This window comes from Rutilus rutilus (assembly GCF_951802725.1).
Source record: "Rutilus rutilus genome assembly, chromosome: 13".
NCBI classification, from domain to species: Eukaryota; Metazoa; Chordata; class Actinopteri; order Cypriniformes; family Leuciscidae; genus Rutilus; species Rutilus rutilus.
The window spans coordinates 38,066,837-38,078,907 of record NC_140218.1 but is presented as its reverse complement, the minus strand read 5'-3'; the positions used below and the strand labels follow the sequence as shown (position 1 = coordinate 38,078,907).

The 12,071-nt window shown below is 39.3% G+C and overlaps 3 protein-coding genes across 3 annotated transcripts; 1 reads left to right on the top strand and 2 right to left on the bottom strand.

Moving 5' to 3' along the window:
- Window positions 1–264: 264 nt before the first annotated feature.
- On the top strand, window positions 265–1,630 carry LOC311302012 (uncharacterized protein). The gene is made up of 2 exons (XM_084427505.1): window positions 265–628; window positions 973–1,630. The coding sequence occupies exons 1-2, from the start codon at window positions 311–313 to the stop codon at window positions 1,381–1,383; spliced, it is 729 nt and encodes a 242-aa protein (XP_084283631.1). The 5' UTR covers window positions 265–310; the 3' UTR covers window positions 1,384–1,630.
- Window positions 1,631–3,523: 1,893 nt separating this feature from the next.
- LOC311302211 (putative nuclease HARBI1) lies at window positions 3,524–5,218 on the bottom strand. The gene is made up of 2 exons (XM_084427904.1): window positions 4,149–5,218; window positions 3,524–4,041 (listed from the first exon to the last, which is right to left on the bottom strand). Exons 1-2 carry the CDS (start codon window positions 5,008–5,010, stop codon window positions 3,587–3,589), a joined length of 1,317 nt encoding a protein of 438 aa, XP_084284030.1. The 5' UTR covers window positions 5,011–5,218; the 3' UTR covers window positions 3,524–3,586.
- A 1,921-nt stretch (window positions 5,219–7,139) lies between these two features.
- On the bottom strand, window positions 7,140–10,900 carry kcnk15 (potassium channel, subfamily K, member 15; the record flags this gene model as incomplete). The annotated part of the gene is made up of 2 exons (XM_084427249.1): window positions 7,140–8,886; window positions 10,612–10,900. The coding sequence occupies 2 exons, from the start codon at window positions 10,898–10,900 to the stop codon at window positions 7,955–7,957; spliced, it is 1,221 nt and encodes a 406-aa protein (XP_084283375.1). The 3' UTR covers window positions 7,140–7,954.
- Window positions 10,901–12,071: the final 1,171 nt, after the last annotated feature.

Genomic DNA, 12,071 nt, shown 5'->3' with positions numbered 1-12,071 from the left:
GAAATGCCCAGTTTCCTGAATGTTAAGAGAATGTTAAAGGTTAAGCCTGTTTTATGCTTCTGCGTCGAATCGACGGCGTACCCCCGCGGACCCCTCTGCGTCGACGCGAACCTCGACGCGACCCCTCCGCCGTAGCTCGACGTGCACCTCTAAAAAATTGTAACTACGCGTCGCGGTGACGCAGACCGCAGGGGCTGTGATTGGTCAGATTATACATCATTTCCGGAGTGTAGCTTTTCCGGTTTCCCCCTCCCGCTATACCGCCATTTTTAAAGTGACCATCTGGACCGCTGCACTCACTGTTTCAACGATGGATCAAGTTGAGGAACGTTTGATCGAGGAAGTACGAAAGTATGACCACCTGTACAATTCCTCTTCAGCGCACTACAAAGACTGCCAGATGGCAAACAACTCATGGAAAGAGATTGCCCAAAATGTTGGCTTGGACGTCACCGACTGCATGAAGCGGTGGAAAAACCTGCGTGACAAATTTGTTCGTCTCCGCAAAAAGCTGGCGCCAAGAAGCGGTGATCCAGGCGGCAAAAAGGTGCCTGCATTTTACCATTTTCTGTCCTGGCTGGCACCCCATGTCAAGCATCGAGAAACCGAGTCGAATTTCGAAACTAAGGTAAATATAAGTTCGTTGTTGTACCTCTTTTTGTGTGTGCTACTAAGCTAGCTAGCTAACAATGCTATCAGGTTGTCCTAATGCATGTCGTCATGTATCGTCTGTAACGTCTGTGCAAACAAAATGTAACATAACATGCTGAAAATATTGTTTTGCTTTGCTGGTTTCATGCGCTGCTAATTCCATATCTTATACCAGACCTCTGGTCGTAAATCAGACTGCATAGACAACACTGTAATTACCTGCACAGACAAAGACTAACCAACCAGTCATCGTTGTCTTTGTACCTGTACTATGCACAATGACAAAGTTGAATCTAATCTAATCTGCTCTGTCTTTAACAGGAACAGACCTCACCATCTTCTGATTCCGACACCATGCCACCCACTTCATCATCTGAGTCATCCTCTGTGTCCTCCCAGCCACCAACCTCACCTGTACGGGCATTCTCTTTGTCTACTCAACCACCACCTGTGCCTGCTGTGTGTAGCCCACCATCTTCAATCCTTGCCGAGTCACCTGTGTCCAGAGTGGGGTCTAAACGGAAGAGGAACCAGGATGACTGGCTAATAAAGCAAATGACGCAGCTGGACGAACGCCGCATGGACCTTCAAGAAAAGCTGGTGCAGGACACCAGCGACGAGTGTAGCCGGTTTGGCCAGACAGTGGCTGATCTGCTGCGAAGAGTGCCAGAGGACCGCAGGGCTGATGTTATGTTTAATGTTCACAAGATGTTGTATGAGAGCAGAGACTGAACATTTGCATCCTCGTCCTCATCCTCGTCTGGGGTGTTCACATACTGATTCAGTGCACTTTTATAAATATTTGTAAATAGTTCATTTTCTTAGATAATGTTTTATATTACAGTTAACTTATATTGTGTTTTATATTTCTTGTGCCTATTACTCTTATATATATTTTTTTTATTGTACTTAAACCTTTGCCCTTTGTTCTTGGCACTTTTATTACTCATTGCACATTAATAAATCAACGTTTTGTTTCGAAAAAAAAGTTTGTTGTTTATTTACAATACAATGTTCATGGTTACCTTTAAAGCCTCAAGTGTTCACAAGATGTTGTATGAGACTGAACATTTGCACCCTAATACTGATAATTATAATACACTTATAAAGACAGTAAATAAAGAATTAGTAAAACTAAAAATATGGATGGATATTAATAAATTATCTTTGAATTTAAATAAAACGAAGGTAATGATGTTTGGTAATTATAAAGAAAACGCAGAAATATTAAGTATTGATGGTGTTGCATTAGAAATAGTGTCAGAAGTTAAATTCTTGGGAATAACTATGATAGTAAATTAAAGGGATACTCCACTTTAAAGTGAAAATTCTGTCATCATATACTCACCCTCATGTTGTTTCAAACCTGTATGAATTTCTTTCTTCTGCTGAACAGGAAGGAAGATATTTAGAAGAATATCAGTAACCAGACAGTTTTTGGGTCCCATTGACTTCCATAGTAGGAAAAAATATAATATGGAAGTCAATGAGACCAGAAACTGTCTGGTTACTGATATTCTTCTAAATATCTTCCTTCCTGTTCAGCAGAAGAAAGAAATTCATACAGGTTTGAAACAACATGAGGGTGAGAATATGATGATAGAATTTTCATTTTAAAGTGTCCCTTTAAACCACACATCAGATACATACAAGGTAAAGTATCTAAAAGTATTTCTATAATTAATAAAGTTAAATGTCTTGGAATATAATATACTCATTGTATAGAAATTTGTGGCAATAATTATAAAAGTTCACTACATACCCTCTAAACATATTTGTATACTGCTCAATTCTTGTATAAAGCCCACAAAAATATATGCATATGTATATGGGTGATAAACTGTTTGTTTTTTTATTTGTTTTTATTGTGTTATACACTACTGGTCAAAAGTTTTAGATCGGTAAGATTTTTTATGTTTTTAAAAGAAGTCTCTTCTGCTCACCAAGGCTGCATTTAGTATATAAAAAACAATAAAACAAAACATATTTTATGACAATTTAAAATGACTGTTTTCTATTTCAATATATTTTAAAGTGTAATTTATTCCTGTGATTAAAGCTGAATTTTCAGCATCATTACTCCAGTCTTCAGTGTCACATAATCCTTCAGAAATCATTCTAATACGATGATTTGATGCTCAAGAAACATTTATGATTATTATCAATGTTGAAAACAGTTATTTACATTTCTATTTCATGATGCTATGATGAATAGAGAGTTCAAAAGAACAGCATTTATCTGAAACTGAAAGCTTTTGTAACATTAAACACCACCCTTCAAAAGTTTGGGGACAATAAGAATTTTAATTTTATTTTGGGGGGAAAGAAATAAATTAAATCAATACTTTTATTCATCAAGGATGAGATAAACTGATCAAAAGTTACAGTAAAGACTTTTATAATGTTAGAAAATATTCTATTTAAAAAAATTCTGTTCTTTTGAACTTCCTATTCATCAAAGAATTTAGAAAAAAAATAAACAATTTCATTGAAAATAGTAATGAATATTTTTTGAGCATCGACTCATATTAGAATGATTTGTGAAGGATCATGTGACACTGAAGACTGGACTAATGATGCTGAAAATTCAGTTTTGATCACAGGAATAAATTACACTTTACTGTATATTCACATAGAAAACAGCTGTTTTAAATTGTAATAATATTTCACAATATTACTGTTTTTGTTTTGTATTTTTAATCAAATAAATGCAGCCTTGGTGAGCAGAAGAGACTTCTTTTAAAAACATTAAAAATCTTACCGATCTAAAACTTTTTACCGGTAGTGTATATGTATATATTTATGTATATTCTTTTTTTTTTGTTGTTGTTGCTAGAAATAAACTTCAATCAATCAAATCAATGTTTGTTTTGAAAAAAAGTTTGTTGTTTATTTACAATACAATGTTCACGGGTACATCATGGATATCAAGTAATTAACCAAGTCTGCCACGGGACACTACATTATCCTGCCATGGCACAGTTCCATGTGGAGACTGAAAAAAAGCCTTCAAGTCATTCCGAACAGCTATGGCAGCTCGGGTGGAACGGGCCTTGGACATCCGTGTCGGTTCTATGGGGACAAAGTTTGTGTCGTCTGCCACCATTCTTCGCCACTCTCCAGGCTGCACAGTCCCTTCAGAGTCACAGTCTGTAAAATGTGGTGGTACATATCGGCTCTCTGGGCTGTTCACTTCATCTGTGTAGGTGAGGTAGTTGTGCAGGACAACACACGCTTTAACGACACTCACAGCTTTGTCTGGATGGAACTCAATTGGTCTTCCCAGAATTCTCCACCGTGCAGCCATGATGCCAAAGGCATTTTCAATCACCCGCCTTGCTCTGGAGTGGCGGTAATTGTAGATTTCCTTGTCCCTCGTCATGTTCCCCCCTGTTTCAGAAAACACAGTATTAATCACTGTACCACAATCATAGGCATAACAAATACGTTATGAAGACACAATGTAGGCCTACTATGTTTTAATTTCATTTACATACCTGGAAAGGGACGCATGAGATTGCAGTGTAGGGGGAAGGCAGCATCAGCAACGATAACGTGAGGGATTTGGACTCTGGTCCCAGGCAGTTCAGCTGGTTGGGGCAGATTCAACTGGTGGTCCAGCAGCATCGACCCAAATCTACTCGCTTTGAAAACGCCACCATCGCTTTCCCGTCCATATCCTCCCACGTCCACCATCGTGAACCGATACCTGGCATCACAGGTTGCCATGAGAACAATGGAGTGATTCCCCTTGTAATTAAAATAGTCACTCCCTGCGTTTGGTGGTGCCTTGACGTTAACATGTTTCCCGTCGAGGCTTCCAACGCAGTTTGGGAAGTTCCAAAGTCGCCAAAAATCTGAAGCAATAGCTTCCCACTGGCTGGTTGAAGGGCAGGGCAAAAATTCGGGCTGCAGCGCAGTCCACAGCGCTTTGCAGACCTCCGATACTATGCAGGACACCGTGGTCGCACCCATTTTGTAGCCCAACCCGGTGATCTGTTGGTTTGCACCCGAAGATAAAATCTTTAAAGTCACTGCCAGTCTCTGAGCGAGGTCAATAGGCATACTGTGTGTAGTCTGATGCTGTATTAACGGCTTTAAACGATGAACAAGATCGTCAAATCGACCTTTCGACATCCGAAAATACTTAAAGTGCATTTCTTCGTCCAAGTCCCTCAGCGGTCGAACAACCGTAACAAATTCGCCAATCCTTCCCCTGTCTTCGTGCACTGGTCGTACAGACCACCTTCGCTGACGTCTTCTTTTTCTTCTACGATTAAACATTTGCAATAAAATCATTTGTTGCTCAACGTTGATTAGCTCCAGCTGCAACAACACTCTCTCTCTTTCGCTCGCCATTGTCGGAAATGAAAAAGCGGAAGCGGCGCACGGAACCAAAACAAACTAGGAAAGAGATTTGCGAACCACACCACCCCCTAGCGTTCTGGCGGTGAAAATGCACCGCGATGCAACGCAACCCGACGCAGAACCATAAAACGGTCACGACGCCGTTGGATTGACGGCGTAGCTACGCCGTGGAGTTGACGCAGAAGCATAATGAGGCCTTTAGTATGATGTTCCTGAAACATTCTTTCAATCACTCAAACACCTGCTGTGAACAAGCACTGAAAGAAAGAGAAATAAGAACACAAACTACAACTTTCTTCAGCCACAGTCTTAGATGAAATCAACTGACACTGAAGACTCTGAAGATCTCAGCAGAGGAGGATTAAACAACTCCACAAACAGCATTACCAGCTTCACTTACTACTAACCAGACTGACTTTATTTCTGTTAGACGTCTACAGAAGTTCTTATTGAGAATTAACAGAGGTTTAGATGATGAATGACTGTTTCGTTTGACATTACTATCATGGTGATCAGCGTTTACTTTAGTTGGGCTCTTGACCCTTGACTTATGTTAAGTTGCTTTTTTTCAGCCTTTGCAGGTGATTTCAGAAAACATTTCTACATTGATAAAGCAGATCAACTCAACATGGCTTCTTCAATGGTCAAACATCTGCTTTTTCTGTGGTTGTTGCCTTACAGAATTGAAGCATTATTGAAACATTTAAAAGTCATGCTGATGTGATAAATATTGTTTGTATCACCATTGTTGCATTTCAGATGTCTATGATTGTGTAAAAAACACTGTCATTGTTAACTTTTTTTAAAACTGTGTTTGAAAATGTTTTGTGTCATTCATACACTCACAGACATCAACAATCAGCATAGGAAACACAACAAAAGTGACATTCTTCATGCCAACAAAACACCTTCATGGCTCCCAGCATGCATTGTCCAGCAGTCATATCACCCTGTATCCCAAGACTGGTTGCCCACTGAAGCTAAGCAGGGTTGAGTCTGGTCAGTACCTGGATGGGAGACCTTACCTGGATGGGAGACTCCTGGGAAAACCATGTTGCTGCTGGAAGAGGTGTCAGTGAGGCTAGCACTATTTGGCAAAAAATAACCAAAGCTATTTTTTAAAACACTTTTATGCAGTCAATTGACCAGTGAAGTAGCCATGTTGATCTGCTTAATCAATGCAGAAACATTTTGTGAAATCACCCGCAAAGCCTGAAAGGGTCAAGGGTCAAGAGCCCAACTAAAGCAAACATCACCATGATGGTAACGTCAAACGAAACACTCATTCATCAACATCTAAACCTCTGTTAATTCTCAATAAGAACTTCTGTAGACGTCTGACAGAAATAAAGTCAGTCTGGTTAGTAATAAGTGAAGCTGGTAATGCTGTTTGTGGAGCTGTTTAATCCTCCTCTGCTGAGATCTTCACAGATTTAATGTCTTCTTTTCTCTTCAGTTGATTTCATCTAAGACTGTGGCTGAAGAAAGTTGTAGTTTGTGTTCTTATTTCTCTTTCTTTCAGTGCTTGTTCACAGCAGGTGTTTGAGTGATTGAAAGAATGTTTCAGGAACATCATACTAACCTTTAACATTCTCTTAACATTCAGGAAACTGGAACAATTTCTATGTTCTTGGAATGTTACAAATCAACTTTACTAGAATATTTAATTGGTAATCAAAATTAAGTTGAAAGAACGTTTGAGGAACATCATACCTTCTAAAACACGTTCCTCTAACGTCAAGAAAACTTTTTTTTACGTCCCCAGAACCAACACTGAATATTTGGAGAACGTTCTTATAACAAAAATCTGTTAGCTGGGATAGTGATGGAAAGTTCAGTCTTGCTGAGGGACTCTTTCTGAGTTTTATGTCACACAAAAGGCCCTGTTATTAGGTCACTTGTAAAAGGGTATATGAATAACTAGACACATTTATTTCCATGAGCTTGAATTCAAAATTCAATTTTTAACGTTTGCAATGAAAGTCTCTTGCAGATCAGATAGAATCATTTTTCTGTCTCTGGATTCTATTTTGTCATACTTTTTTTTGTACTAGCTTCATGCTAAACAACTGAAACATTTTTTACAATAAGGTTTTACAAAAAAAAACTACAGTAACTTAATAAGCATAGCCAAAGGCTTTTATTATATATTGTGCAAGCACTGCAAAACAACCATAACATGCACAAACTTCAATACTGAAACCAAAGATGATTTTCCCAACATCAATGGGTACATTAATACTGATTTAACTGATATCTGTTTCTGACCATAGAGGAAGGTTTTAAATGTCTAATAAAATGCAACATATGAATTACCATACAGTAACTGCTCCTCCAGCCCCCTAATGTCACCAGGGGCTCAGTGTCTTGTTCAAAGGCACAATGGTGAGAAGATCTGTCTCTTAGTAAATCCCACACTTTTAAATTACACCTACCGACTTTACTTGAGACATTCTGATATCATGTAAAAACACTGAAAGGCAGTTTGCTTGCACGAGGCTGGTCTATCATTGTGTGTTCTAGTGCAGTTCCTATACAGCGGAAATCTAAAGGTTTGAGATAATCAAAGTCTATTTACACTTTCATTGTGCCCCTAAAACAAGCCACATGACTTCCAGAAGAAACAGATATTTATCAGTGTTTGTAATGTTCTTTTGGGGCTTACTGTGCCTGTCACCCTAAAACATGGCAGTGTTGCAACAGGTATTTGGATGACAGATGTTTTCAATGCCCAATATTTCATGGTATTTTTTACCATAACTTTTGTAACATAACTCAAAGTACGCGACTGCTGTCCTTTGAAAACACATGCTTATTCATTTTTAACAGGTTTAAAAATACTTCAAACATTTGCCCATTGTCTTTGCTGACTTGCGCTACAAAATGTACGCTCCCTCAGTATACTCACTATCAAAAGCAGACAACAGCCCGCTAGTTACAGAGACTTCCTCCGTACGCCTGGCAGCTCTCTGAAGCTGAGTCCAGGAGAAAGTGTGCTACCTGGAGAGGAAAGAACTGTATTGTTCCTGGTTGAGGAGCTACCTTGTATCCTGTAGGAAACAGAGTTGTAGTACACCGAGTTAATGTTGCACTCCGGGCACTTGTTTTGGGACGGGGTTGGGCTGTTGCAGAGGCCCAGGTGATAGCAAATGCAGGAGCACAGCAGGCTCAGCTGAGACCGAGACCGGCGCTGGTTTGTGTGTAACGGCAGGGGCAGAGGCGAGTACAGCTCGCGCTCCTCTGCCGGGGACAGGATGAGGTTGGTGCAGCTGGTGCCCTCCTCTATGGGCAAGAAGAGGTTGCTATGGCAGTGATTATCCCGCCCAGAATTCATGGCTGTGAGGTTGCGACCCCTTTTCAGTGAGGCTCGTTCCTGAGCGTCCCGCTTCTCATCCTCGCTGTTCATAGTGAGGAACCTCAACACCACCAAGTTGAGGAACGCGCCGATCACTGTCAAGCCCACAAGGATGTACATGAAACTAAAGACTACATAAGGTGTCTTTTCTTGAAGGTCCTCCTTCTTCTGCAGAGCCACGAAGTCCCCAAAGCCGATGGTGGTGAGAGTGATGAAGCAGTAGTAGTACGCGTGGAAGAACGTCCAGCCCTCGAAGTGCGAGAAGGCTGCGGCCCCCACGCACAGAGTTCCCAGGCAAGACAAGAAACCTACCAAAACCATGTTTTCCATGGAAATCTCTGTGCGATGAAGCCCGAGGCATCTCTTGACGCGGCTGAGGAGGTAGCGGACGAACGTGTTCATCCTCTCGCCCAGACTCTGGAACATCACCAGTGTAAGAGGGATGCCCAGAACGGCATAGAACATGCAGAAGACCTTCCCTGCGTCTGTGCCGGGGGCGGCATGGCCGTAACCTGCAGAAAAACAGTGCCAACATCTCAGTCGGAGGACTGAGGCACACATCAGTGCCAAAACACATGCTTCATAGATACATTTGTTAATGTTACTTAAAAGGTTAATTACACTTTATTTTCTGGTGTCCTTGTTACCGTGTAATCAGGTAAATAAGTAGAAATTTTTACTGTAATACTGTCATTTTTTACAGTAAATTTGAAAATAACAGCCTGAAGTTTATATGATTATGTGTATGAGTGTGTGTGTGTGTGTGTGTGTGTGTTCACCAGAAGTGCGACAACATTTGTTATTATAATCTTTCACCTGTTGTTTATTTACAGTCTTACTGGCAACCAAAATTGCCAGTAAAGCACTGTAAATGTCAAAGAGTGTGCTTATATTAATCATTAATATAGGGTTAGATTTTGGCTTAGGATTGGTTGTCTGTAATTATGCATAATTTACAGTCATTCTTACACTGTAAAATCCAACAGTGATTCTAACTAACATGTTTTAGGTAACTTTACTTAATGTCTTAACTTAATTGTAAAAATCTTATCTGTACTATTTACATACTATTCCTTGTTTACTCATAAAACCCAAGTTAAGATTAATTGATTGGTTTGAGTGTGGTTTTTGAGGCGGGGAAAGTATTAATGGACTTTTCACTCATTTCATCCACTTCTGCAGTTATTTTTCTCTGTTTGCATTCACTCATTTCCCAAAGTCATCTTGAGTCCTTTGACCTTTAGTCACTATTATGGTGATTAGTGTCCCCTTTGGTTGGGCACTTGGAACTTCATTTATACTATTGTAATTCTCTTCCCATTGATGCAGTGATTGCAACAAGAAATCAGTTATTTGGTTTTTAAATGAAGAGAAGTAAAATATATTATTACATATGTAAATGTATTTTTATGTATGTGGGTATGAATGAGTGATGTATAACATAATTACATTTCATGTCAATTAATGATGTTTTATCATTTTTGTTGCTAACACTTATGTCCTAAACACATTGTGAAACTTTTAATTGGGTTTATATATTCCCTCTATATTTGTGACAATTTTACACTTGATCATACTTGAGTCACACAGACTTCAACATTCAGCCTGCAAAACACAACAATGGTAACAATTATATTATTTAAAGTAAATTATCAAGTACTCTCTACAGTTCTTTTTTAGTTACTAGAACGCTTGTGTAAGTGAACTACTAACTAAGCATTTGTCAGTACCACATACTATTCCTATTTCACTTGTTTTTTTAAGGCAATCAGTTTGCATGTTGTTGTTTTTTTTAAGTCCAACTAATTAGATTTCACAGTGTATGTACATATACAAATGTAGACACTGTAATAGTGTTACAGAAAGTTGTATAATTGTAGGTTACATTCTTAAAAATGTAACAAAAAATAAAGTTTAAATTTTTTGCAGTGATGTCATAAAATAACCTTAATTTTCTTCTTAATTCTTTTGTCTGAGCAGTTCCTAAAAGAACCATTTTCTTCTAGTGTGAAGAACATTTTAGGCTAATAATCTATAAAGAACCTTTTGTCAAATGGAAAGATGTTAAAGGTTCTTCATGAAACCATCAATGCCAATAAAGAACCTTTATTTTTAAGTGTGTATGATTAGTAATGCGATCGTTACTAATTCAATTGCTATATTCTTAATGCTATTTAGCAAGTAGGCTAGATTTTTTTCGCATGCGAAGGCTGAAACACGGAAACACCGAAACTCACCTATCGTGGTGATGACAGTTATGGCAAAGTAAAAAGATCCAGCGAATTTCCACTGTCTGCCAGCGCGATGGGGCTCAGCCTGCAGCACTACCCGCTCGATCTCTCGATAGTCATCCTCAGTGAAGCGATACTTCCTCTTCATGTCGTTGCGCTTCTGCTCTAAGAAGCGTTTCCGCGCGCTCTCAGTCTCGGACTCTAACGCGTCGAAGACCGCGGCGCCCACCAGCAGGTACGAGAACATGCAGAGGATGAGAGAGAGCGTGCGCACGTTTTGCTTCTTCATCTTCATCTTCAGATGAGCTCGAACAGGTTGCGCGATTCAGTGCATCGGTATTAACGCTCAGTCTATGGGGCTTCTTGATTTATGTGACATCTAGATCCAGATATTCTGTCAGACGCGTTTCTGATGAAGAACATATGTACCGTTTTCATTTGTTGCAGGTAAATTCGTTGAGATGTGGTAGAGATCAAACTACAGTCTTCCTGTTATGCGCAAATCGTGCGAGGGAGGTTTCGAAGCTGAATCTGTCATGTCTGGCGACCAATAAAATCTCCTGAAGTCCAGCTGTACGCACAGTCAGTCAGTCAGTCTCAACAGGACATGCTCATACCCTGGTGAGTGTATGAAGATGTTGAGGTCGCGTATACGCGTACTGATGTCTGCAAGCGTGTGGTCATTGCGGGCTGAGGAAACAACAGAACATCACTAGGCTTTGAGTGCTTGCGCGAGGATGCGAGCAGACTGTCGCTGTTCATGCCATGGTCCTGAACTTCAGCTTCATACAACGAAATTCAAGCTAAGAACATTGTAAAATAAAAAATAAAAATCGTTTTAAAGAGTAATTTACTGTGATAGAAATGTACTGTGACATCAACGCATGCTGGTTCATTTTCTTATGACTGAACCAACAGCAGAATGATGCTGACATCACAGTAATTTACTGCTCTTGGTTTGCTGTGAATTTACATTATATAGTTGTCTTTAACTGTAGTGCCACTGTAATAAAAGTATTCTTACCACTGTAATTGTTTTGAAGTCACCATAATGTTTATTAGAGTTCCATTTGTGCAGTTCTTTACTGTAATCTACTGTATGTTACTGTAAAATGCACTAAATTAAAACTCGAGTTAACTAATTACACTTGCAGAAACCGACTGCTTTAATTTGACCAACTGTCATTTAAATGTGTTAACTAAAATGTTTAATGCATTAATAATGTGAGGAAAGTATTACTGTGAACTTATTTTATTTGAGGCCACTAAAAAACTATTGAACATAAAAAGATTTGCACTGGACCAGCAACTACACAGTCACCGCCTGTTAAATAAAGCAACATGCAGCATATCATCAATGTTTGTAGATCTTCTCCTGGACTGAAGCACAGGCTCTACTCTTCAGCACAATGATGACCCAAAAAAACTCAATTTTACAGTAAAATTGTTTTATAACTTACAGTTTA

What these genes read in the sequence shown, in the direction of transcription:
- LOC311302211 (XM_084427904.1), bottom strand. Translation starts at nt 5,010, where the DNA reads ATGGCGAGCGAAAGAGAGAGAGTGTTGTTGCAGCTGGAGCTAATCAAC. An exon ending in TCTCATGCGTCCCTTTCCAG is followed by an intron (nt 4,042 to 4,148) that starts GTATGTAAATGA and finishes TTTCTGAAACAG; the next exon opens with GGGGGAACATGACGAGGGAC.
- LOC311302012 (XM_084427505.1), top strand. Translation starts at nt 311, where the DNA reads ATGGATCAAGTTGAGGAACGTTTGATCGAGGAAGTACGAAAGTATGAC. An exon ending in AGTCGAATTTCGAAACTAAG is followed by an intron (nt 629 to 972) that starts GTAAATATAAGT and finishes TGTCTTTAACAG; the next exon opens with GAACAGACCTCACCATCTTC.